General features: G+C 44.4%; 3 protein-coding genes across 4 annotated transcripts; 2 read left to right on the plus strand and 1 right to left on the minus strand.

Moving 5' to 3' along the window:
* Positions 1 to 72: 72 nt before the first annotated feature.
* kcp (kielin cysteine rich BMP regulator) lies at positions 73 to 12808 on the plus strand (the record flags this gene model as incomplete). The annotated part of the gene is given in 37 exon segments (XM_071535394.1): positions 73 to 161; positions 394 to 484; positions 748 to 847; positions 1013 to 1098; positions 1521 to 1614; positions 1719 to 1868; positions 1951 to 2057; positions 2134 to 2227; positions 2369 to 2542; positions 2625 to 2707; positions 2810 to 2903; positions 3533 to 3715; positions 3902 to 4072; positions 4274 to 4447; positions 4580 to 4662; positions 4759 to 4849; positions 4936 to 5018; positions 5100 to 5273; positions 5669 to 5848; positions 5984 to 6106; positions 6109 to 6250; positions 6550 to 6632; positions 6720 to 6813; positions 6891 to 7064; positions 7200 to 7282; positions 7630 to 7750; positions 7898 to 7980; positions 8533 to 8632; positions 8777 to 8865; positions 8973 to 9075; positions 9164 to 9306; positions 9557 to 9729; positions 10021 to 10132; positions 10223 to 10324; positions 10442 to 10606; positions 10894 to 11194; positions 11742 to 12808. Coding segments are annotated over 37 exon segments (4713 nt in total), but the record flags the coding sequence as incomplete, so codon positions are not given.
* A 5339-nt stretch (positions 12809 to 18147) lies between these two features.
* LOC139657516 (uncharacterized) lies at positions 18148 to 19427 on the plus strand. 2 transcript variants are annotated; one of them, XM_071535393.1, is made up of 5 exons: positions 18148 to 18254; positions 18395 to 18571; positions 18689 to 18793; positions 18869 to 18960; positions 19045 to 19427. In XM_071535393.1, exons 1-5 carry the CDS (start codon positions 18162 to 18164, stop codon positions 19118 to 19120), a joined length of 543 nt encoding a protein of 180 aa, XP_071391494.1. In that variant the 5' UTR covers positions 18148 to 18161; the 3' UTR covers positions 19121 to 19427. The 2 variants fall into 2 exon arrangements, with proteins under 2 accessions (XP_071391494.1, XP_071391493.1); XM_071535392.1 differs by having other exon boundaries at positions 18689 to 18960.
* Positions 19428 to 19431: 4 nt separating this feature from the next.
* dnaja2b (DnaJ heat shock protein family (Hsp40) member A2b) lies at positions 19432 to 25256 on the minus strand. The gene is made up of 9 exons (XM_071535391.1): positions 25117 to 25256; positions 23765 to 23824; positions 23188 to 23417; positions 23013 to 23093; positions 22714 to 22847; positions 22406 to 22602; positions 22126 to 22270; positions 21288 to 21415; positions 19432 to 21156 (listed from the first exon to the last, which is right to left on the minus strand). Exons 1-9 carry the CDS (start codon positions 25192 to 25194, stop codon positions 20968 to 20970), a joined length of 1242 nt encoding a protein of 413 aa, XP_071391492.1. The 5' UTR covers positions 25195 to 25256; the 3' UTR covers positions 19432 to 20967.
* Positions 25257 to 26156: the final 900 nt, after the last annotated feature.

Here is a 26156-nt window from a genome sequence, read left to right on the forward strand (position 1 = left end):
TTCATCTTCATCTCTATAAATCGTTTGGGAATCACGTTATATTCATGTGTGTGTGTGTTGTGTCTCTCCCAGAATGGAAATGTGGCGTGTTCTCCCCTTCGCTGTCCTGCCCTGTCTTCTTGTCGTAACCCTGTGCACCGTGCGGGAGACTGCTGTCCACGGTAACAAAACCAGCATGTGCTCCTGCTTATCCTTATCCATGTCCCTTGCAAGCCTGCATTAATCTGCCTCACTGAGCGCATTCTTTGAACGCGGTGTAATAAGTTTTTTCGGACATCTGCGGCGCAGATAAGAGATTTGTGTGTGCGACTGTGAGTTGGAGGCTTTTCATGTGTCTAAGGCAGCTGACAGATGGAAATGTCAATATATTTACGGTGTGTATCTGGCCTGCAGGTGTGAGCAGTGTGAGTATGAGGCCAAGGTGTATCTGGATGGACAGGACTTCCCCTCCAGGACAGATCCCTGCCTCCGCTGCCGCTGCTCTGTGGGTACAAACTGGGAAACTTAGATGTGATTATGTGTAATGTTCCTGTCACTGGAAAACCTAAAAAACTCTTGATGTGTTGGCAAAGTTTCATGACCTATTGTACTTTGAAAAATTAATGAGTGTGTGTCAAAATTAATCTGTTTTTCTCAAATCCTGAAAAAATTACCTTTTGGATATGAGCTTTGTATCCAACAGCAGCTGAATGTTTATGAAAACCACTGTGACTGCGTGACAAGTCCTTCCTCATCTCTCTCTGCTAGGCAGGTGAAGTGTCTTGTGAGCGTATGGATGCATCGTGTCCCACGCTGCGCTGCAGCCATCCAGCCAAGCCCAAGAGACAGTGCTGTCCCACGTGTGATGGTGAGTATAATGTGTGTGAATTTGTAAAGATATTAAATTGTTTATTTAAGCCAATTTTATTTCTTCTATCACGTCTTCTTTTCATTTTGCACAAGCTTGTAGTTTTCAATGTCTGACTGTTTCAGCTCAAGCAAACATAACTGTGTTCTGTGTGTGTTCCCACAGAGTGTGAATATGACAGGAGGGTGTATGCGGATGGAAAAGTGTTCAGCCCTGCTGGGAGTGGACCCTGCCTGCAGTGCAGGTGTAAGGTAAGTCTGCATATTCAAGAAAGAAAGTTTAGAGATTCTGAGTTTAAAGTCAGAATTCTGAGAATAAGGTCAGAATTCTGAAAGTCAGATCATTTTTTGTCTCCTTAATCCTCTTCCGCACTGAACAACACTTTATAAACAACATTTTATTTAATGACAATTGTAATTTCTACAATAGTAGGACTTCACCCACTAAAGCAGAAAAGTTGTCTCATTTTATCATTAAATAAATATGTTTTTTAAATATTTTTTGGAGCAAACCGTTGCATTTCTACTCTTTATTGCATTTTTTTATACTCTTCACAGCACTTCACAGGACATGAAGGATGTGCATATAACTACTTTCATAGGTCTGTAATGTATACTACACTTCTTATAGACTTTGATGATACACACACTAAGTTTATGTTGTGTTTTTTCAGGGGGGAAATGTGATATGCCATGAGGAGAGGTGCCCTCCTGTCCAGTGCTCCAACCCTATTATAGACCCACATCTCTGCTGTCCAATCTGCAAAGGTATTCATACACACACACACACACACACACACACACACACACACGCGTGCACATGCACAGATAGCTCATCAATTAATGTATGAAAACCCCTCCTCTCTCATTAGCGTGTGTGTTGGAGGGAGTAGAGTATGAAGAAGGCTCCCGCTGGCACCCTGAGGGTCCCTGCTCCAGCTGCACCTGTGTGAATGGAGAGACCTTGTGTACACACACACAGTGTCCCCCTACCGACTGCCTGCATCCCACCAAGAACACTGGTAAGAGTGTGTGTTTGTGTATCTGCCTGTGTTTGTATGTATATGACTGTATAACCTGTACCTTATCTCCTTCCTTCTCAAGGCTCGTGCTGTGCGGTGTGTGAAAGCTGTACCTACAATCATCGTATCTATAGCAACGGACAGAGGTTCACAGCCGTTGACCAGCCCTGCCACGTCTGCACCTGTCTGGTGAGAACACGTCTCCATTCGCTTATGCACACTTTCCACTTCTGTACCTGCTGACACACTCTGGCCTTCTCCTCAGGACGGCACTGTGGAGTGTAAGAACAGACCCTGCCCGCCACTCAACTGCACCAACGCACACACACCACCTGGAGAGTGCTGTCCCAAATGTCAAGGTACCCAAACACACAATTCAGCAGATATGGTCATCATGTACCACATGGTTTTGAAATAATATACCTTGTTTTCATTGTGTATTCCACATTATCAATCAGCTCAGTAACAATATAACTTGTGCGTGTTTGTGTCTTTCTCAGACTGTTCCTTTGAAAACCGTGTGTTTGTGGATGGGGAGGCTTTCCCTAACCCTGTGAGTGTGTGTGAGGAGTGTAAGTGTGAGAACGGCAGGATTGACTGCCATCCGCCCCAATGCCCACGTCCGAACTGTAACGCACCTCTGTCTGGAACCTGCTGTCAGAACAACTGCAATGGTGAGGAATTATCGCTTTGCTGTCAAGGAATACAAATACATTACTCAACACAGCAACATCTGACTATTACACACTACTTCAGGCTGCAGCTATGCTGGGAAGGAGTATCCCAATGGACAGGAGTTTCCCCATCCTACTGATGCATGTAGGACCTGCAACTGCATAGTAAGGATACTAAGAATCACAATATGGCTAACCTGCCATGCTGAACCCTTGTGGTTTCTCTGAGGTATGGTTTCAATCAAATCTGTGTTGTGTTTGTTGTAGAATGGGAATGTCCAGTGTCTGATGAAGAGGTGCCCCCCACTGCAGTGCTCCAACCCCAACTTACTGCCTGGAGACTGCTGCCCCCAGTGTCCCGGTAAGGAACTGCAAGCAGGGAGAGTTCAGGTTGGAGAGGAGGGAGGGAGATGGGGAAAGGCAGTGATGTCTTTTTTTCTTCTTTTTTTTTACCTCCACAATGAAGTTGGAAGGAGGTTATATTTTCACCCCTGTCTGTTTGTTTGATAACAAGACATCTCAAAAAGTTACAAATAGATTTGGATGAAATTTGGTGGACAGATATCCCTTGGCCCAAGGATCAGCTGATTAGATTTTGGTGTTGATTCGGATCTGGGATTTCCACCATTAGGTGATTATCGTTTTTTAGCCATAACATGCTGCATTCATGTGCTGGTGGGAAGGACTTCCAAGTTGGCTGTTAAACACCATTACATTCTCGTGCTCTTTTCTTGGAAAATCAAACCTGGAAGACAAACGAAAAACAAACATAATGGAGGCTGCAGCTTTGCAAATTGCAGAATTGTTCAATGTTGACGGATGTTTGCGCTTAGGTTTTCCTATCAGACAAACACTAAACCAGCTCATTTCACTTATTGGTTCCCTCTCCTCAGGTTGACATGTTACATAGTGAAATCAGCTACTGTAGTGTTTGGTTGGAATGGAAGACTGGGAGCATACTGTTCATTCTTTTCATTGACGTTCTCTCAGCTCCCCCTTTGGACTGTGTGTATGAACAACGACCCTACAGACACACGGAACGTTTCTACGACCCAGCTGACACCTGTCGATCGTGTCTCTGCAACAACGGCACAGTTCACTGTCAACGCAAGACTTGCCCCCTCGTTCCATGCTCTCATCCAATCACACAGGAGTGCTGCCGGACCTGCGAAGGTATAAGATCCCAACCTGGCAAGACAAAGCAGTTTTGATACATGGAACTAAGTATTTCATAATGCCAGTTGTGATCACAAATTACGTCAGTTTGCTTGATGTACTTGCTCTGCCACTTGCTCATTTTAACAAGAGAACATGTACATTTTGTAAATATTGGGCTTCTAAATTTCTTTCCCTCTGCAGGCTGTCTATATGAGGGGCGAGAGCGAGCAAATGGGGAGATGTGGGACGACGTGTCAGACCCGTGTGGAGTGTGTGTGTGTCGCGAGGGCTCGGTCAGGTGTGAGAGGAAGCGCTGTCCGCCCTCCAACTGTAACTATCCTATCCAGAGAACGTGCTGCATGGCCTGTGATGGTGAGTGATCATGTGGGGGAAGGAGGTCGGTGACTACACATCCATATGCTTGAATCCCACTGGGGCTCCCATCTGCGACCAATTATGCTTGAATCCAGCAAGTAGGACGATCATCTCTTCCACCATCTGTTTTGTGCTCTTCCTTCCCCTCTCTCTCGCTCTCGTTCTTTTTTCTTCTTCTCTCTCTCTCCCTGCCTGCAGGCTGCATGTTTCATGGTCAAGACTATCCCGATGGCTTTGAGTTTGTCAATGACGAGGATCCCTGTGGTATATGCACCTGTTATGGAGGTGATGTCGTCTGCACCCAGATACCCTGTTACGAGGACTGCAGCCACCCTTACACCCCGCCTGGGCAGTGCTGTGGAGAATGTAACCGTATGTACACACTCATAACCAAAGTCATCAAACACTGTTTATGATACATAGCATTGATTGTACATTTTGTCTCATTTATTCATCATTCCCATGATCACAAGCTGATAATATAACGGTATCTTCACTTGATAGGCTGTTTCTATAAGAATGCAGTCCTCACCAACGGACAGTCCATCCCAGACCCGAGCAACCCCTGCTCTGAATGTACCTGCCAGGTAACACACACATGCAAACATTAACATACACATTCCTATTGGGTAATCTATTCTGACAGTGTGTCAAGCTGATGTTTTTATCCTATTTCCTCATAGAGTGGCTCCGTGCGATGTGTGAAGAAACAGTGTCTTCCAGCCCACTGTCCTCACCCTGTCATCAACCCATGCGGCTGCCCTGTCTGCGAAGGTACGCCAACTCCCCACGTACCACAATACATGCCACATGTACATATGTGAAGTATGTAAATAATGAATGCTTTGTTTTGTGTGTAGGTTGTCTGTTCCAAGGTGTGACTTATGTTGACGGACAGGTCCTTCCAGGAGGAAAGGGAGGGTGTCAGGACTGCACATGCTCAGTGAGTGGGGAAAAGGACTGCGTTTGGCTTTTGGTCAGTGACTCCACCCTCATCTCATAATTGTATTTTTTGTTTCCATAGACAGGCAAAGTGGTGTGTGTGCAGCGAAGATGCCCCGCTGTGTCGTGCCCTAACCCTGCATTGGACGGCTGTGCGTGTGGAGTGTGTGATGGGTGCCGCTTTCATGAACGAGACTGTTTCAATGGAGAACGATTCACACACCCTACAGACCACTGTCAGCTCTGCTCCTGCCTGGTACTCTGCACATATTTCTAAGAGACATATATATTCACTATACACACATTTCAATCCTGAAAAAAACAATATGTCATAGTTTAATAAAAGGCACACACTCGAAGGGTCTACGAATTAAATATAGGAGAGTAACGGTTTCAACAGGAAAGAGCATCCGCTGAAAGGTGAGCTAGAGTCAACAAAGTGAAGAATGAACGTACAATTTATAGAGAGGTAGAAGCACCTGATTATGTGTTTTGCACTTAGAGTATGAACAACCCAAGTAGCGCTCCTTCACTTATTTGTCCTTAATTGTTCATGGATTAGAAGTTACTTGGTAAAGAAATATTGTCAATTTCCGTGTGTGTGTATGTGTGTGTGTGTGTCTGTGTGTGTGTATGTGTGTGTGTGTGTAGAATGGCGGAGTGATATGTGTGCCTGCATCTTGCCCGAGCGTTGCGTGTCTGCGTCCAGTGACCCCACCAGGGGAGTGCTGTCCCATCTGCACAGGCATTTGTCTGCATCAGGGGGAAGAGTATGAGTCTGGCTCCTCCTTCACGTTGCCCTCTGACCCCTGCTCCTCCTGCTCCTGCCTGGTCAGTCTGACAATTCTTACTGAACTATAAGGAATCATATGAATGTGCAGATAACCCAACTCTTTATAACTCCAACTTCTCTTTTTTTCTCTCTTTCTACCTTGTTCTTCGGTACCCTCCACTTCTTCTGGTCAGAACGAGGTGGTGACCTGTCACAAGAGACCTTGTCCAGTCCAGTGTTCCCATCCGGTCCCTTCAGATGCCTGCTGTCCCATGTGCGACTCCTGTCTGTACGAGGGTGTGGTCCACACTCACAGACACACACCTTCACTCCCTCCTCCAGCCCCTGCCAGCGCTGCACCTGTGTCAGGGGCACGGTCACCTGTGTGCCCCTCCTCTGCCCACCAACCCCCTGCGCCCGACCCGTCACCAAGCCAGGACAATGCTGCCCTCAATGCACAGGTACTTCTCGATTGTTAGCATGAATGGTATGTGCAGGCCTATGTATGTACTGCTAATTCCTAGTGTGTATAATCAATCTCTCTAGGAAGTTGCAAATTTACAATCGCAGTATTTAATGCAAATGCGACCAATCCCTGCAATATTGTATAATATACACTTTTTCAGCATTTTTTTTTTTAGCAAATCTTGGAGGGACTGACCATTCTCTCTGTCCATTAACTAATTCAGTAACCCCTTCTTCTTTTGTATTCTCTCTCTCTCGCTCTCTCACTCTCTCGCTTTCTCTCTCTTGATCTCAGTGTGTATGCTGGAGGGACAGGAGTACAGCGACGGTCAGAAATGGACCCTCAGTTCTAACCATTGCTCTACATGCACCTGCCAGGTCTGACACCTCACTCATTGCATTTTCCCTCCATATCTCTGTATGCTTCCTCATGTGTTTATGTGCTAAACTGTGAGACTTTTCCAGGCAGGTGAGGTGCGGTGTGTGTCTCCTGAGTGTCCTAAGCTGACCTGTATGCATCGAGTGACTGATCCAGGAGCTTGCTGTCCTCGCTGTAGAGGTATAACACCATGAACCAATAAGAAGCTTAATCATAGGCGGGAAAACTTTTACTGGTGACACAACGCTTCTTCTCAGGTTGTATGTATGGAGGAGAGGAGCATGCAGAGGGCAGCAGCTGGTTCGCAGACTCCACCCCCTGTATGACCTGTATGTGCGTGGATGGGGTGACCACCTGCTCTGAAGTGCGCTGTCTGTCTCCCTGTGTCAACACCATCAGCGTGCCCGGCGAGTGCTGCCCCGTGTGCGCAGGTAAGAGAACGCATATCCGTCCTCTCTGGTGCCATCCGTCTTCCTGTGAAAGATCAGTTGTGTGTTTAGTATTTGACATATTTGCTTGTTCCAGCTTTTGGTGTTTGATTATTTTATACGGGTGTGTTTGAGTAGACTGTGTATTTGAGGGCAGAGTGTACGGCCCAGGGGACAGCTTCCAACCAGCCGACGACCCCTGTCAGATCTGCACTTGTGAGGTATGATACACACAAACCTGATACGAACCTGCATCAATGTTAATTTTATGAATTCATATCTGACATTTTTTTTGTTTGTTTCTTTGTTTTTCCTTATTGTTTTTGTAAAGCATTTTATAACACTGTTTCTAAAAGTGCTAGATTATTATTAGTATTAGTAGTACTAGTAGTAGTTGTTGAAGTAGCAGAAGTAGAAGTAGTAGTTTAGATAGCAGCAGTAGTAGTAGTAGTAGTAGTAGAAGTAGCAGAAGTAGTAGTAGTAGAAGTAGCAGTAGTAGTAGTAGTAGTAGTAGTAAATCAAGTGAAATAATGCAGGTTCACAGTCTAATCTAAGCTGTGTGTCCAAGGTGATGCCAGATGGAGAGCAGCACCTGAGGTGTTACCGTAAACAGTGTCCCAGTCTAGTGGACTGTCCTAAGAACAACATCCTGTTCTCTGGACCAGACTCCTGCTGTCCTGTCTGCGCACGTCAGTACATTCAAACAAGTCAAACTGCATTTCATGATATACTGTATATATTATTCTGTGCTACACTGTCAATCAGCTCTGTAACATTTGTGTGTGTGTGTGTGTGTGTGTGTGTGTGTGTGTTTGTGTGTGTGTTTGTGTGTGTAGAGCCTCTCAGTAACTGCACAGCTACCCTGATCGGTAATGAGGTCTTGGCTACTGACGACCCCTGCTTCACCTGCCAGTGCAAGGTACCACAGCCACAACCCTTTTCAATATCCTAAAAGTCCTGATAGGGTCTTGAGTCTGTAGGTCTTGTGTTATGTTATGAATATTGTTATGAATATTAAAGGGGCATTAAGTAATCTATCACTTTTATCTACCACTATCGGTAAGCAAGAAATTGCAGCAACATCGACAACCCCCAGTCACAGCAACAGTCACATTTTCACAATAGAATAAGTAAGCCAGCTAATCAGAGCAGAGATCCAACAGAAACGGCCAGTGAAGGGGTAATATATCTAAATACTCCTGCTTTGTCATTTGCTTTTTTGGCTTGAAAATCGGTGGTTGTTTCCAAAACAGAGTATTGGCTGGAAAGTGAGGTTTTGAAAGCCAGAAATTTCAGCAGCTGGCAAAATAATTGCTGAGTCACTGGTACTGATCAACAATCCTATCCAATATACTGTGGTTATTTTGTGCTATAGGACAGTAACCATTAATCTTATTTCATGCACCTTTAGTGATATTGTGATTCTATGTGATTCAGTGATACTGTGTCTGTGTATGTGTCTGTTATATAGGACTTGACATGGACCTGCCTACACCAGAGCTGCTTACCGCTTACTTGCCCTCCGAATGAACAGTTCACTCCCCCAGACTCATGCTGCCCCGTGTGTGAAGGTGAGATACCTCCATCTATCTTTCCCGCTTTCTGTTCTCCCTGCCCTTCCATTTTCAAGTCTCACTAGTAGTAAAACATGCATAACTGTGAGGGTTCTCCTGATACAGTCTATACATACATGCATGCAACTGTGTGTCATTCAGATTGTGTGATTGAGGGTCAGAAGAGACGCGTGCCCAACGGCAGCAGCTGGACAGACAGCGATGATGACTGTGTCACATGTACCTGCAATGTAAGTCGCCCATAAACACTTAAACAAACCGATCACGCAATGCTTCAAGTGAAATACAGGTTGTGTTGGAGGAATAGGGATCAATTCTTTCTATATTGCATCCTTAGCTGGGCCATATTGAGTGCAGCATCGAGGAGTGTTTGCCTATGGTGTGTCAGGATGGCCAGATACAAGTGAAGATTCCAGGGAAATGCTGCTATGAATGCCAAGGTATTACAGCCAGTCAACATCCAGCATCACTGGCAGTGTTTGTTGAATGTCCTCACTTATATTTATGTACTCCCCTATTGTGTTGTAGACTCGGGGGTGTCGTGTACGTACCAGGGAACAGTCTATCAGTCTAATGAACAGTGGGAGGTGGATGAGTGCACCGGCTGTACTTGTGTGTCTGGAGATGTGCACTGTCACAGCGAGCGCTGCCCTCCCCTCACCTGCGCAACAGTCAGTATATATACACACACACACACACTCTCTCTCTGTCTGAAATCTTCCCATGATTCCTCAGTGTCCTGTCTAACTCTCTGTAGAGATACAGTACATATCTGAAATTCCTTATCAGTGATTTGAATCTGACTCCTCGGAGCTCCATTTGACACTGCACTACTTTTATATAGTTTTCCCCTCTGACTCTTCTGGGTTCCTCATATTTGCACAGCATGTGTACTTGAACTGTGTGTGTGTTCGCTCTCAGGACGAGATGCCAGCGGTGATCCCAGGTTTGTGCTGTCCACACTGCCTGCCTCGTCCAGCCACCTGCATCGCCTTCGGAGATCCTCATTACCGCACCTTTGATGGGCGCATGCTGCACTTCCAGGGGGCGTGCACATATGTCCTGGCTCAGGACTGCGAGGGCGGGGACTTCAGGTGAGGGGGTTACCGTGGTAACCTAATTGCTATACATGATTAGTGAACACGTTCGGTGAGATGTATATTAAGTATACAGTATGTGAATCCCAGCAGTGGTTTTATATTGATCATGTCTTTGGATCAGGTGAAAGCAAATGCACATTCCCAAAAGCCAAAACCCAAATCCAAATAAAGAAACATTGATTTAATCAGTGTTGGGAAATAAAGTATGGGGAAATCAGTATACTGCTGTGTGCATACTTTCTATCTTTATTCCCCACTCAATGAAAGTCCTATTTGTTTGTGCAGTATTCATGCCACTAATGATGATCGTGGGCGCAAAGGAGTGTCCTGGACTAAAGAGGTGACTGTGTTTATAGCAGATGTCACGGTGCAGCTTCTCCAGGACTGGGTTGTGAAGGTTTGTGTGTAAAAGTACTGTAAATGTGTGTGTACAGTTGTGTTTGTGGTGTGTATCCACTCTATTATCAGCCATTTCTGTTATCTTCAGGTCAATGATGAGGTGGTGACTCTGCCCTTCCTCAAAGAACCTTACATCTATGTAGAGCGCCAAACCAACACCGTCTTACTCAACACTAACATTGGCCTAAAGGTACAGAGCTCTCTTCCATCGCCTCTCGGTAGTTCACTGGATATACTATCAGTTACTTACTGGGCAGTCCCAAACCTACAGTATCATACACTTACACACCCACTGGTTCACCTTTAGGTGCTGTGGAGTGGCCGTTCTCACCTGGAGGTGAGTGTGCCAGGCTCCTACAAGGGCCACACCTGTGGGCTGTGTGGAAACTTCAACAACTACCACCAGGATGACCTCCGAATGCCCAATGGACAGATCAGCCTGTCAGAAGCCGACTTTGGCAACAGCTGGAGGGTAAAAAAAAATTAAATTGAAAAAATAATAATAATGAATAAACAGAAGACAAAACAGAAGAAAAAGCACAACATATGGAATAAAAATAAATAAAACAAGAGACTATAAAATGAAATAAAAAGGATAGGAATGAACAAAAAGAATAAAAGACAGAAGATAAAATTTACATAAAAGCAAGTCGATAGAAATGTTGACGTCTTTAGAAGACATTTAAAAGATGATACAAATTGAGCTAGCGAGTTCATTGGGCACATAATTGCATCTGTGTGCATCTGCCATCATTTTAGGTAGTGAACCGTAGCCACTCCCTCTCATCCTGTCGCCATGGTGAGGATGTTGACCCCTGCAAGGATGCAGGCTACCAGGCCAGGAAGGGGGCTAACGCTCGCTGTAAGGTCCTAAAGTCTGCCGTGTTCAAGCCCTGCCACCGGGTGGTGCCTCCCGAACCATGGTACGGGGCGTGTGTGTACGACCTGTGTGCCTGCGGGGCCAATACTGACGAGTGTCTGTGTGACACACTGGAGGCCTACGCCGGTCAGTGCAGAGAGGCCGGAGTCGTCCTGCAGTGGAGGAGCCCATCGCTGTGCGGTGAGTAAAACACACACTTATTGATATTTCTCATTATGAAACCATTAAAGGGGCAATAAGTAAGAGTTTTACTGCTCCATAGCACAAAATGACCATAATATATCTGCAGGAAATTGATAGGGCTGTTGATCGATACCAGTGGCAATAACAAGTAATAAGAGTTACTTTGTCAGGTGCTGAGATTACTGGCTTTCAAAACTCGCTTACTGCTCCCCCCCCCCCCCCCCCCCCACACACACACACACACACACTTTTTCAACTGCTCAACAATAGAGGATGGTGCTACAAGCAAGACATTTCGTTCTCAAGCCAAGAAAACAAATGACAAAGCAGTATTTTTACATTGCATTGTGAAGGGGGAAGGGCTATGCCAGAAACAGGTTGATGTTGTTGCAATTCCTACTAGTCACCTGTAGAGGTCGACAGAATTATAGATTACTTAATGCCCCTTTAACTTTCTGATGTTCTGATGCATAACTCTCCCTCTCTCTTTTTTACCCACACCAATTCTCTCAAGCTATCATTTGTGTCATCTGTCCCTCCACAGCGGTGGGCTGTCCAGTGGAGAGGGGCTTTGTGTTCGATGAGTGCGGTCCTCCTTGTCCCGTAACCTGCTTTAACGTTGACGTACCACTGGGGGTGATAGAGAGCCACTGCTTCAAGCCTTGTGTTCCAGGCTGCCAGTGTCCTGCTGGTCTGGTTCTACACAACAACTACTGCATAGCTCCAGAGAAGTGCCCCAAGATCATACATGGCAACCCCTCATAATTCTTGCATGTGCTCATTTTCCTGCACATGCGCACACTTGCACACACACGCGCGCACACACACACACACACACACACACACACACACATTGTGCACAAACAGCACGCACACACACACACACACACACACAGCCACCCTCAATGTACCTAGGCACAGTTACCCTCAATCCACCTAAGGACTGCATGTGGAATGCTGCATTTTCAGTGTCTTTTATCAACATTTTGCTATATTATCAATATTTATCTTGTGTCTATCTTGTGTTCTTTTTGTATATTATTGTGTTACTTTGTCCACATTTTGTCATTGTTCTGGCCACCAGGGTTTTGAAGCAGTGAAATTACAAATCTGTATACAAAACTAGTTTGACACAGAGAGTAGGCTGATCTCTATTTCAAAAATATAAAATAGTTCTTGCTTCAAATTTACCTTTCACATCTCAGTGGAGTTTTGCTGCTGCTTTTTTGTTGCCCAATACCAAAGTAAAGTCTGTCCAATCCATCATGTTGTGTATTTTTGTTCTATTGTTTATAAAGGGATTAATACTGTAAGCAGTCTCACATTAAAATGGATCATGTAGCACTGAAATTTTATACTACACTAGAGATTGCTTATCATTTAATGAGTTAACATTTAACTTGCATTTTGATGTTTCTTCTACTTAATCTGTTTTACACACCGCCTGATGAAAAGGCTGTTATCCACAACCTTTTCATCAGATTTTTTCATCAGTCTTATTTGCTGTCAAATGAGCATATGTTTACTGTACAGGTTCAATTTCAGCACTGAAGTCTGTTACTGTATGAACAGTATGTTACATAATCAGGTGATCTTATTTACTTTTACATTTTACACAAAATAAAGATTTCACTCTTATGTGTGGCATTTTCTTTTTTCCACAGACAGATGAGGTAAAACTAGATGTCAAGTTGATATTAAGACATATACTGTGTATATATACCATAAGATACATGATGACATGTATGACATATGATGCCAGACTGACAAGTGTGACACAGTTTCAGGCTTGGATCCACCAACTTTCACTAGTTGTTTAAAGCTACAGAGAGTCTTTAAAGCAGTTTTCACACAGGTGTAATGTGTCATGTGGTCATGTATCACATAGCTCTCCTGTCTGTCTGCCGCTAACAGATAAACTGTCACTTTTGTTGCTTTGTAACCTGATCCAACTGTTGTCCAGAAGACTGCTGTAACCATAGTAATAGCCTGTATAATTTAGCAGCCCACAAAGGTGAAAACATGGAGCGGGTAAGACGTGCAAGTTTGGTAAGAACCGCATTTGTTTTCCATGTGTATGTTTGTATATAATTTACTTGTGTATCTCTTCAGGAGTGTATCGCTGGTCTGTACCGATCTCTGGGTATCTCTGTCGGAGCAGAGTTTTCCTCTGAAGATGTGTGTGTCCTCTTCCGCAAAGTTTTCCATGTGCCCTCCACCACAGATGATGTACATTTGGCTATAAAGAAGGTAATTCACTGACCAACAGCCAAATACAGACCTGCAACAACAAACATTAACATTATAAGAGAAGAGCAGTTATCATTTGATCAAATCATCATCATGAACCATTCTAATGTAACTTTCTGTCTTTTTCAGATTGCAGGGGATGATGAGGGCTGGTCCTGCGCTGGTGAAAATGTTTTGGATGTTCTCCTAGAAATGGAAAAGGAGAGAGAAAGGAAGGAAAAGGTACTTAAATTAAATGTTCATCTCTGGAATTTTATATGTTGTATATGAAATTTATTTATATGTATGACTGTGTATGAAAATCCCAGTTTTCATTTTGGAATAAAGGATTTGAAAGAATGCTGCCTGACTGCATGGAAGCATATCTTTCCTACTGTTTTCAATATTGCTTTGCTGTATCTAAGAGTCAGTATTGTTTGTCTTCAGCTCTACTGGGACCTCCAGCTGCTAAATGTGGGGAAACTCAACACTCTGTATATGATGGACACGCAAGACGTCATCAAGCAGCGGGCGCTGATTTACGTACGCCCACACACAGACACAATCACTTTCAAAAAAGCTCACAACAGATCAGATTCAGGATCCATCGACAAAGACCGTTCACAGGTATGTGCTGGCATTGTAGCAGATTTCCTCTCTTACGGAAGCAGTTGCTCCATTCATCAATACCTGGTCCTCTTCTGCTTCCTACATGCAGAGGGAGAGACTGGCAGGGAAAAGAGAGCAGCAGAGGACTGGGAGGGGTGTGTGGAGACTGAAGAGGGCAGCCAGGCAGTGCTGGGCCAGGTGAGGACCTTCAATTCATGTTATCTTTGAAGCCGTCCCTCATACACTGTAGGCTTTTATCTTATGACCAAAATCACATCAACGTGTGTTTCTGTCCTTAGGTTGGTGTCAGAAGGTGTTCAAGGCATACTGCCCTCTCTGTGGCAGGGTGAAAGGCTAGGGGGCAGAGGTCAGGCCTGGGGCTGCGTCTCCCTCTCAGACCTCCTCCTACTGGTGGAAGTGAAGTATGACGTGGTCGCCCACACGCTTTACACAGAGATGCTGCAGGAGCACTACAGTGAGGACCATTTACTCTGTAGTGTCATCAACATAAAACAGAACACAAGCCATAACTCAGTACAATGGAGACAGCATCATGCAACCTGGTTCAGATGCTTCACATTCCTGTTGTGTTTTTTTTTTGGTAACCCCACAGGTCTGAGTGTCTGGGAGACCCTGCTGCCATGGCAACAAGACAAGGAAGAGGAGGGGCTGGAGGATCTGGCAGAGGACGCTTTGGAATCAGGTGACATGCTCCGTTTGGCTGAGCTGCCAGGAGGGCTCAGGATATACAGGTAACACACACACATCAAGATTACTGGTGTAAATTAAAACTAGAATGGAAACTAAATGTGGAAAAAAAACATTCTGGAACAGAATTAAAAATAAAAACAAAATTAAGTTCAAAACTAACCTAAAACAATATTGCCTGGTTCCAAAACAGGAAAAAAATTAAATAAAAATGCTCAAGGATTATTTTTAGTTTTCATTTTGTTCCAGGCAACTAATTGTTCCAATTTAAGGAAACTCGCATTCAGTTATGTAAAAAACACTTTCCTAAACATGAAGCAAACATTATGCACCAAGTACTATTTTTCCCTTAATTGGCCCTAAATAAAAAGACACTTAATACCCTGATAACTTACTGAATCCCAACTAAATTAGTTAGATAACAAAAAATACATTCACATACAGATGCTGGTGAAATAGCTTCTAATTGACATGATGATTTTACTGCAGGGCCCGCGGGGCGTCGTCTTTTAAAGGCCATCCTGATTCCAGGGAACAGTCCTGGTCTGCCATAACTCTCCTGTCTGAGTTACACACATCTCGTCAACAAGAAAGGGACACACTCACCGCCCTGAGCAAGAGGTATGACACATTAGACACACATCAGATTCAGGTCAAATCATTTTTGCAAGTTATTCTTTGCATTTGTTACCCAGTAAGTGGGTCTACCACATCTGGAAAATTCAGATAATGTCAGTTGCTGTCAATCACAGAAAAGACTTTCAAATACTCTGATTGTCAATCCAATCTTATATTCATTGTATTTTCATATGTGGCAAATCCAACCAATCTGCTACCCAAAGTAGGTTAAAACTAATGCAACAAATAACTTTACTAACTTTAATAACTATTTAACCCAGGTCTGACACACACACATACCTCTAGCCAGGTCCTTAATGAGTTGGCCCATTATTGTATTTGCCCCTCCAGGATGGACAGGGAAACCCTGCGGCTGTTGTGCCTATACATCGGGTTGTCCACTCTCAGAGCTCAGAGAGAGAAAATGTCTTACGGTGCTCTCCTGGCCGCACGACAATCCTGGGAGACATGGTGAGCAGATGAACACTAACAATTTATAGACTTTTACACTGAAAATGAAAATATGCTGACTGCCCACCAAGTCTCGCTCTAGACCAGTGGCTCACTTTGCCACTCAAAGTCATGACAGCTGCATACTGCCTCAGTCTTTACATCTGTCTGTTCAGGCCATGTGTCAGCAGTCTGTGCAAAACAGAGCAGGCTGCTCTGTGGCTACAGAGTGAGGAAGAAGAGGGAGAGGAAAAGGAAGACTTTATCTCCGCATCACCACAGCAGGTGCTGTATATGTATCTGTTTATGGACCAGTAATTCAGAGGCATACCCAGTGCATCATGCTCTCAAATAAACTAGAATTATTCATCATATGTATTATGTTCTTATGTGGCATAAAATGTTTGTCAAATAACAGCTAAAAGACATACAGTACAGTGTGAACAGCAGTGGAAAGAAACCTCTGGCCTACTCCCAGCAGGCAGTGCTGCAGTGGCTGGTGCTGACTCAGGAGCAGGAGAGAAAGTACCTGCTCAGGCTGCTGCATGGGGTCTCTCTAGAGGATCTGCAGGGGCCAGGTGTCAAAGAGCCTCAAAGAGAGGGTAAAATGTCTTTTTGTTTTGTTTTGTTTTGTTTATTTCTGTGCGCTTTCTTGTCAGAACTGGTTTGCCTTTGTATCTGCCTAATTGCTGTCTTCCCCTTTTTCCTATAGAGGATAAGCAGAGGCACGCTGCTTTAAGAGAAGGCTGTGTAAGAAGGTTGAGACAAATCCACTCCACCCTGCAGACACAGACTGAGACCCAAATCCACCCAGAGCAGAACTCCCATCAGCCCCAGCCCCAAACTCAGGCCCAGGCCCAAATAGGTGGCGTACTAGCAGGGTGTTTCCAGCCCAAGTGGGGAGCGTGTGTCCTGGTCCTGCTGACCCAGCTGATGGAGCTCCAGGACATGCAGGTTTCTGCAGCACTGCCCGCATTACTGGGCATGGTGAGTCATAAGACAATCACAGCATCCTGTTCAAAGGAAGATACCACAGTAGGACATAGACTTGTAATAGAGAGGAAATCTTAATGTTAAATCTTGTGTGTGTGTGTGTGTTTGTGTGTGTGTTAGAGTGCACAGCGTCTCCAAGCTCTGCGGGACGAGTATGAATCTGAATTTCAACAGCAGCGCCTCACCAGCCTGCTCCAACTCCTGACCTCAGATGCCCCTGCCCCTCTTACTTCCAACTCCCTATTCATCTCTGATTCAAACTTAACTCAGAACAGCAGCACTGAGCGAATCACAGCTCAGTACTGCAGCACTGGGCCAGTCACAGCCCAAAACAGCAGCACTGGGCCAGTTACAGCTCCAAATAGCAGCACAGCTGATTCGATCGGAAGAGCCGGAAGAGAACCAAATCGAGCGCAAGCTGAAGATGGTTTTGAGAAACAGGACGTCTGTACAGGTACTGCAAGTGCAGCCGAGCATAAATACAGAATGAGACCTACATACTCTCAGTCACACATAGTCATAGATAGTCACACACATACACAACTGCAATTACAACATACTGTGCCTTTTCCCAGGCTGCGGTGCGGCCATGGAGGACCTGCCCTACTTGGAGATCTTGTGTGTGTCAGATGCAACGAACACTTCCAATGCAGAGGGAGGATCCCAGGAGGAACAGGCAGAGGGCAGCCCAAGGAAAACCCCACAGAGCTATGAGAAACAGGGCTCTTTGATCACCTTAGCCTGGAGCAAGCTGCCAGAAGACGACAGTGGCTACCAGACAGAGGCTGCAGTCAGAAGCGCAGCAGAGAACCAGGACGCTGAAAGCGGTGTGAAGACTGTGGAGGGACCTGGTGACGCAGGCAGCACAGCCGAACGCACACACAGCGAGGAGACGCCTGGAGAGAGCCATGCGGAAGTGTTGGACAACTCTCTGTTCCAGTCTGGTTCCAGAAATCACCCACACACACAGCTTGCAGAGGAGCAATGCAGCATAGTAGAACCGGTAGGGATGAACAGTAGACCATCAGATATCAGTATAATATGTCGCTCTATCTCATCTGATTTTCTTTCATTCTTTTTTTCTTACATTCTTGACTCGTGATCCTATGTGTTCAAGATGGAGTCTGTGACCCTGGAGCAGAGGACAATTACTGATCAACCAGAGAAGAGAGAAGCCCCTGCTGAGAGCGACCTGCAAACACACACTTTGGCAGCAGAGACCCTAGACATGGTGGAGCCACTTTTCTCGGCTGGCTCTCCTGAGATCAAGCAGCACACTGATGACCTCAGCTCTGAACTATCTGATGAGAGAGATAATGTGGGCGGAGCAGTGGGCGGAGAAAGGGCTGAGGTGGAAATGTGTCCCACCCAAACGGAGTCAGAGCTGTGGGACCTGAAGGAGCCTGAACCGCCTCACCCTGAGGACCATGAATATACCTCAGAAGGCACAGTAAGACCGCTGTTACATTCTCATGCTCATTAGAGATTTATCGGACTTGGAGATTCTCTTGTATGTAGATGTACGTGATGATTTCCCCATCGTTTATCCACCTTCAAGATTCATTATGCTGCGGTTTCTCTGTCTTACAGGCAGACTATAGCTTCTCAGACAGGGAAGCAACGAGGGAGTCTACGATGATGGAGAGAGAGCGATCGAGAGAGCCAGTGTCAGTAATGGAGAGAGAGAGGACAATGCGCAGCCTGGCGGACATGCAGAGAAAGGTGGAAAAGAGGCAGCAGAGAGACAGAGAGAGACAACTACTGAGGGTGAGAGATAGATGGAGAGAGGGATACTGGCATAAGTAAGAAGCAGAGAAGCATGGGGAAATAATAATCTTTTATTGGTCAGATGTGTCACTCTGGGGCATGTCTTGTTTGTCTTAGGTTCAGGAGCGTCTGTCAATCATCCAGAACAGGAAGGCAGAGGAAGATCTGCTTGGCCTGAAACAGGAAGACACGCTACGGCACGTCACACACAATCTACCACAGGTAAAGTATGTGTGCACAATAAACATATTTACAATCTCCCATTATGTGATAAACATCCGTATGTGTGTGTTTCAGGAGGACAAGAGCCAGCAAAAGACAGTTGTCAGAGAGCGACTGGAGCAGCTAAGGAGGGAGCGCTCCTATGTCATGCAGTCCAAACGAGACAGGTAATGGACATTTTGAATCAGACAAGAAACAAACACCAAAAAAAAAGGATGTCTACCTCCCTTTCTCGTTCTTTTCTCCTTCAGGAATACTGCTGGGTTCAAGGAACTCCTGGGCCCAGTCGCCCTCCACAGCTCAGAAACAGAAGATGGAGCAGACTGACACCAGCTAGCCCCATACTTATCACAATGGATGTCAACACTATCCAGTAACACTCTTCTCATCCCCATCACAAAGTTGAACACTTTAAATCTAAGGCCCACATGGCTGTTTAGACTCGATTCTTGATATCAAGCCACGTTCATTCTTGTCTGACATATCTTGATGAATTACTTTAGAAATGTATGATTGTATATATCAGATGTGTTTCATGTTCGTATGTGCGTTCCTACAGAACAATTTACTTGTAAAAAAAGAAATGTGAGAATGCATAATTGTGCATACAAAATAAGACAAATCCAGCAATCTTATGGTGACTGTTTATTATACAGTTTAATTATCATCTTGACAAACATAAGCATCAACAATAATGTCATTAATTATCAATGACCCCTTTAGTTATCTGTAGACATTATTCCCCTGTGGCCTAAATGACATATACAATGAGTCACAGAGGTGCATGTAAACAGTGTACAGAGATGCCATCGACTCTCCTTCATATGAACATAATTCATGTATAATGGCATTGTTGGCCATTACTCACATAGCAGTGTTGTGACTACCGGAAGGACACCACTGTAGACTGTGAATGCACCTATGGACTAAAGCTGGTATTTACAGGTCTATGGGGATGATGGGAATATTGACTGAAACATGTCAATTGGACATTAGTTTGGCTAACTCTACGATGGGGAGATATGTATAATACAGAGGACAGAGGTGGGGCCCAGAGGTTTTCCTGCTCGGGAGGAAGAACTCGAGGTCCTGGTGAGTAGAGGGCAAAGGACTGTCTAGGTGGGAGAGAGTCTCAACAAATAAACATTCAAATATTTTTTTTTCTCTTAAATTGACCTTAAATAGTGTCCACCCACACTGCAGTCCAACACAGAGCAGGGATACCTATCAGCCGAATAAGCCAGAACATTCTACAGCAGCTCTCACACACACGGAGCCGCTGAATTACACACACACAGACACAAGTACACAAGTGTGTCCTCACCTCAAATAAAAGAGTGCACAACTTAGGTTCAAGTCCTGTCATCTCAAACACACCAACATTCAAACCAACAAACACACAAAAGCTTAAATTCCGAACTAAGAAAACATGGTGCCTGGCTGAGAGGTGCTATACTTGGGGCTTTAATATTCTAGCAATATTTAGAAGTAATGCGGGAGTTGAGCTTACAGGAAGAGGTGCATTATAACCCTGTGCAACTCTCAGCAGGCTGTGTAGAGGACATGCTTGTAGGGCTGTTGTCGGGTCAGTTCCTATGACTGCAGGGCACTTTGATAGCAGTAACACTGAAGTTTACACAGTTCCGGTGTCAGATCTTTCTGCGGTGTCCTAACCTCTGGACCCTGAATCTAGATGTGTGAGATCTTCAGCAAGAAGCAGCATGCGCTTGTGTGTGACAGACTAAACTACACCTTATACAAGATAGTCAACAATATTTGCATTTTATACACTAGACTGGCGTTTTCCCACAGTGAAAGGTAAAAGCCTAGGATGAGTATGGGGAGGTTCAAGTCAAGTCGAGTCTGTGAACCCCCTGAGAATGGGATCACTGTCTTGCTGGAAGTTTGGATGAGCACTACAGTCCATAAACACAAAATGGTGGTCACATATCCAGCAACTCTCTGACTGATGGGCACACTGGAACTAAAGAGAGTGGATATATATGTGTGTGTGTGTCTCTCATTTCCATGGGAACCAGGAAAGGAGAGAAATGTGCATGTATGCGCATCAAGTCTTGACCGGTGGGAGCAGTGGGACTCAAGGGATGTATTTATTTTGTGTGTGTGGGGGTGTGTGTGTGTGTGTGTGTGTGTGTTTGCGTGCATGAGTCTTTCTATTGGTGTGCACACTGCACCCCTGGGCCATGATGCCCCCCCTCCTCATCAGAGCTATCATTGTAGGCCTCTCTCCTGGCCCCACCTCCTGACCCTTGACCCCTGTCATAATCGTTCAGGTCAACTTCCTCTGCATCTGCTGAGATAACGGGATTCTCAGCACGAGCAGGCAGCAAGTCTTCAAGTTCCTGAAATAGATGCAAATAAAAAAATATATAGTGAAACTGCAATCACTAGAACTTAAGGTAAAAGGTGTGCAAATCAGGACATTACCATTTCATTTAAACAACATGCCATGGCCTTGGAGTTTGCGACTTACAGTCAGTTTTTCAGGGCTAATCCAGTTGTTGTCAGGGAACTGGACATCAAACTTGATGAAAAGGTCTCCTTTCTCAAATGGGTTTCTATACTGAGGCATTCCCTCTCCCTTCACCATTCGAATACAGCCTGCCACAGACGCACACACACACACACACAAATATAAGAATTTTGTGATAGGAGTCTTTTGTTTTGATACCATGAACTTGCAACTTGTAATTGTATAATAAGCTGTGTGCTACATGAGTTCAAACATCACCATACTATAAAGCAAGGAATCTCTATATGTGTGTCCTTCGCATATCTCGAGAACCGTTCGTCCAATCTACTTCACATTTGGTGGGTGTATTGCTGGGGACCCAAGCACGTGCAGTGTCGGATTGAACACGCGACACGTTCAATATTAATAAACTTTGAATAAACAAGCGAACAGCGCTCTGTGCAGCAGCGGGGCGGGGCAAACAGCGCTCTGTGCAACAGCGGGGCTCACAGCAAGCAACTGATAGCCTACGCCTATTTTGAACGGGCACTGCACTAGTTATACAAAGTCTAGTAAGCGCAAGGCAAGAAAAAACATGCGAAAAAGTGTGTGCACCACTATTTGGATGTTTTCCTGTGGTGCAAAGACATTTCAAAATGCAAATATTTGGGATATTTTTCTGAGATCCACAAAGTCCTCCTCCATTCTATTTAAATGAAAAGAAAAAATAATGTTCGTCTTTATTTTAATGAATTTACAGTGTAAGTAAAACAAAAGAATTGCAGTCTCAGAGTGTTATGAAAGCAAAAGTGTTATGAAAGAGGAGAAAACAATTACGGTGGTATGAGGATGTGTTTACCTGGCTCAATGACCTTGCCAGGTGGGTATTTGACAAGCAGCTGGCGTCCATCAAGGTGTGCGACAGTCATCTGGAAGCCGCAGAGAGCCTCAACCAGGCCAATGCGTTGGGTCATGTGAAGGTCACTGCCATCCCGACGGAATTCCTGATTCAGATAAAAACAGTTTATTAGTCATGACAAAAACAAAAACACTGAGCTTGACATATCAACACAGGGAGTCATCTGTACATAAGGAGGACAGTCTAGGTGTGTGTGTGTGTATATACACATGTGGGGTACCTCATGTTCTTTCTCCTGCAGTACCAGGACTATGTCTCCTGGTTCGGTGCCTGGTGCTTGGTCAGCCTCCCCAGAGAATGTGATCTTCTGGCCGTGTCTCATGCCTTTGTCCACATGCACCTCCAGAAGCTTGGTCTCCTTACACACCTTATGGCCCTCACACTTCTTACAGCGGTCCTTCTCGTTTATCACTTCACCTGCACTCACAAATACAGATTGGAAAATTTCAAGAGTGCTGCGGCGCATGTGGGTGTGTTTTATCTATGCTTAGGTACACTACAGTCAGTGTGTTTTATTAGATATATTACCTTCTCCATTGCAGTCTGTGCAGACTGACTGCATCTGTTGGACCATGCCAGGGGCCAGCTGTCTGATCATGATTCTCATGCCTCGTCCTCTGCATGCCACACACTTCTGCACCGCTCCTGCCTTACCCCCCTGACTAGAATGCAGACAGAAAAAGTCAGGAAAAGATAATGCCAACAGGAATTTCCATCTACGAATAACAAAATAACTGTCATTACACACCAACATCCCTCAGGGCTTAGCGTCTACAGATTAATGTGCCGTTTTAATAATGAAATTGATTCACTCAAAGCAGACTCACCCATTACAGGAACCACACAGAACATTCTTACTGAGCTGCAGTTTGGTGGTTTTGCCATTATAGAGGTCTTCAAGAGAAACTCTGTGCAACATAAGAGTTATGGTAAGATTATGGAACAACATGTTCTATTTGAGCCACACACTAAAACAGCCACTGCCTCCAAGTATATACTTACTTCAGAGGGTGTACCATATCTTCTCCTCTCCTCCTGCCTCCATTGCGTCCTCCTCTGCCCTGTCCCCCCATGAACCCAAACAGCCCTCCCCCAAAGATGTGAGAGAAGATGTCGTCCATGCCAGGACCTCCACCTCCTCCCTCCCGTAGCCCCTGCTCTCCATAGCGATCATAAAGCTCCTTCTTCTCTGGGTTTGTCAATACCTCATACGCAAAACTGATCTCTTTAAACTGAACAAGGAAAAACAAGAAAAACAAAACAAAAATCAGACAGCTATAATAACATAGCATCTTGTGTCAAATTCTTGCAAAATCAGAGGAGTTAAGTCGTGGATTAGTAGGAGTCAAAGACTCTTGAGAGTACTCCCTCTAAGGAAAAGCCATTTTATAGTCTGTGCTCTGATCTCATGGATGTATTAAACTAGTCTGATCTGTACCTAGTGCTTAGCTCTTGTCAGGGAGCTATGTTGTTTGTTTGATGACAAATGACATGAACTTGACATGGTTTCTTGGTCGCCATTGTTGGCCACATGAGCTACACTTTGTTGAGCATGATGATATGTTTTGGTGCATCGTACCTTATCTCCAGCATCAGGGTTTTTGTCGGGATGGTACTCTTTCGCCAATTTGCGGTAGGCCTGCAATGAACCCGTAACATCAACATAAGTTCTGTGAGCTAGTAGAGCTCCGTTGATAACAGTTAGCTTTGCTAGCAAATCACAAGCATTGTTAACCTGTATCACCTGCGTAACTAGCTAACCGCTCGATGTGAGGCCCTGCTGTCAGAAAATCATGACACCGCGAAGACGCATCACTGCCGTTGGCAACAGTTAGCTTACCTTAGCTAAGCCTAGCTAGTCATGTTGTCGGTATGATACAGCTTATCCTAGATACATGCATTATTTTTCTCATAGGAATAGAACAAAACTCAATTCAAGAATCTGTTATTTTAAAATTTCTTGATTTAACGGCAAGGGTACATGCCGGTAGCACAACACTTTAGGTATATAAAAATAGTTGGGGTCTTCTGTCAAATTCGGCATACATCTGACCCACTAAACAGCACTTAATTTCAATTTATAGAATGTATTCACACTGCTCGCTACCGCACAGCACGGTGTATTTTGGTGGAAGAAGGTTGAGGGAATAACACGCAGACCGCTTTTAAAAGTTAAGATTTTATCAATATATGGGCTGCTTGGCGTACTGGATATATGCCGAATCGAAAACTGGCTCCTAATGATCAGCACAAGGTCTAAAGTAATGCTGAACCAGATATGTACGTTTGCCGATAAGCACAAGCAAATTTTAACAGCCCAATTTTTTAAATTGAGTTTGGCGACAAAGAACGGCACGCATCTGGGCTACGCTAGACCAAGGGTGACATTAGCTAGCAATCATTAAGAAAAAGCTACACAAATTTAACGTTATATAAAGGCGTTATCTACAGATAAACAAAATCAGAATGATGGAGCCCTGGCCAATGCCACCCAAAGTCGTGAACACGCAAGCTGATTTATTTTCTTTGAATACTTGCGTGAGCTGGTTAGCTAGCGTTAGCTTGTTTACTGTCTGACTTGGCGGAGGCTATTCACTGGACTTGATCGCTAACATACTGTTAGCCAAACCAGCTAGCACACTAATCACCATTTTTTTCTCGGTTTCCGAGCCGCTGTCCTAGCAATTCATTTTAAAAAGAAAGAAACGGACTGATATTGTCATACCTCGCTGACATTAACGCTAGCTTATTTCTACGATAGCACAGCCTGCCATGAAGTGGTTGCTAGCTAACTCGCAAGTTGTTGCTGAGCATCTTTTTAGCTAGCGTTGCCTAGCTTGTTGCTAGGCCACATTTCACTGGTGGTCTCATATACTTTTGTATTCACTGTTGTTCGAATATAGTTTTCAATTCATTTCTGAATCCACGTACCTTTTTTAGTTCATTTTCAGAGGCAGATGGCGAAACCCCAAGGATGTCGTACAGTTTAGTATCCACAACGTTCGACATAATGCTAGCCGGCTACCACAGAAAGACCTTCTGCGGAGGTTCAGGAGAGCGGAGAGCCGAGTCGACGCAAGACACCCAAGCCGGCTGGGAACGTCCAGGGTTGCCAGATATCACGACATAAACAAGCAATTTAAGCAGTCGAAAATTGCTCAAAATAAGCGATTTGTTATTCAAATACAGACCAAAATAAGCATCTTCCCCATTTTTATTCCCAAGACTCAACAGGGGTCATATTCTATCTTACACAGTAACTTAATGCTTCTAAAAAATGATATACCCTTGTGATCTTTATCACGTTTAATATTAATGACATTAGACCATTACTGTATGCTATGTAGGCTATATTCCCGAGTAACTAGGCTATTAGGCTGTTTGAGACTTGCAGGGCTCGAAATTAACTTTGTGGCTCGCTGCGTGAATGCAGAAAGATCAACCGCTCAGAAATGTCACTGGCTAAAATATACTTCCCCCAAGTAAAAACGAAAATACCTAAAGTAGGCTAATGGTGTAACTTTCCTATTTTAAACGTAGTCATAATGAATCAGTTAAAATACACGCGTATACATGCTAACTAACTGAAATGCAGAAAAAGACTGTACACAGTGGGTTATACTGTAGGCCTATGGTTTCTCTTAAACTCAGGTCAGCGGCGTGTAATATTAATATTTATTCAGAGCTTGCTATTCTGGTGCGTTTTGCCCCCGTAACATGATAAACATGACATATTAGCCCTTTGAAAAGCACATGCAACAATACAAAAACATTTGAAACACATCATTTGTTATCAGTTAGTAAACCAACGCAGGAGATAGGCATAATAAAAAAATAAATACATTAAAAAAAACAGATCATCATCACAAACTCACACAGGTAATTAACAAAATAAACTTCAGGTAGTTAGGCTACACGACAAAACATGTAGCTAGTCATAGGCTGCGAGTTTTCCTGGTCAGAGAAAAACT

This window comes from Centroberyx affinis, unplaced genomic scaffold (genome assembly GCF_046629955.1).
Source record: "Centroberyx affinis isolate AG114_WGS23_722 - 3 ecotype Tasmania unplaced genomic scaffold, CSIRO-AGI_Caff_v1 ptg002699l_1, whole genome shotgun sequence".
Classification (NCBI taxonomy): Eukaryota; Metazoa; Chordata; class Actinopteri; order Beryciformes; family Berycidae; genus Centroberyx; species Centroberyx affinis.

Excerpts from the sequence above, each read along its gene's own strand:
- LOC139657516 (XM_071535392.1), top strand. The coding sequence starts at position 18,162 with ATGTGTCCCACCCAAACGGAGTCAGAGCTGTGGGACCTGAAGGAGCCT. Across the intron at positions 18,255-18,394 it reads AATATACCTCAGAAGGCACA|GCAGACTATAGCTTCTCAGA; the intron begins GTAAGACCGCTG and ends TCTGTCTTACAG. Across the intron at positions 18,572-18,688 it reads GAGAGAGACAACTACTGAGG|GTTCAGGAGCGTCTGTCAAT; the intron begins GTGAGAGATAGA and ends TGTTTGTCTTAG.
- dnaja2b (XM_071535391.1), bottom strand. The coding sequence starts at position 25,194 with ATGTCGAACGTTGTGGATACTAAACTGTACGACATCCTTGGGGTTTCG. Across the intron at positions 23,825-25,116 it reads CTGAAAATGAACTAAAAAAG|GCCTACCGCAAATTGGCGAA; the intron begins GTACGTGGATTC and ends GGTTCATTGCAG. Across the intron at positions 22,848-23,012 it reads CTGTGTGGTTCCTGTAATGG|TCAGGGGGGTAAGGCAGGAG; the intron begins GTGAGTCTGCTT and ends TCTGCATTCTAG.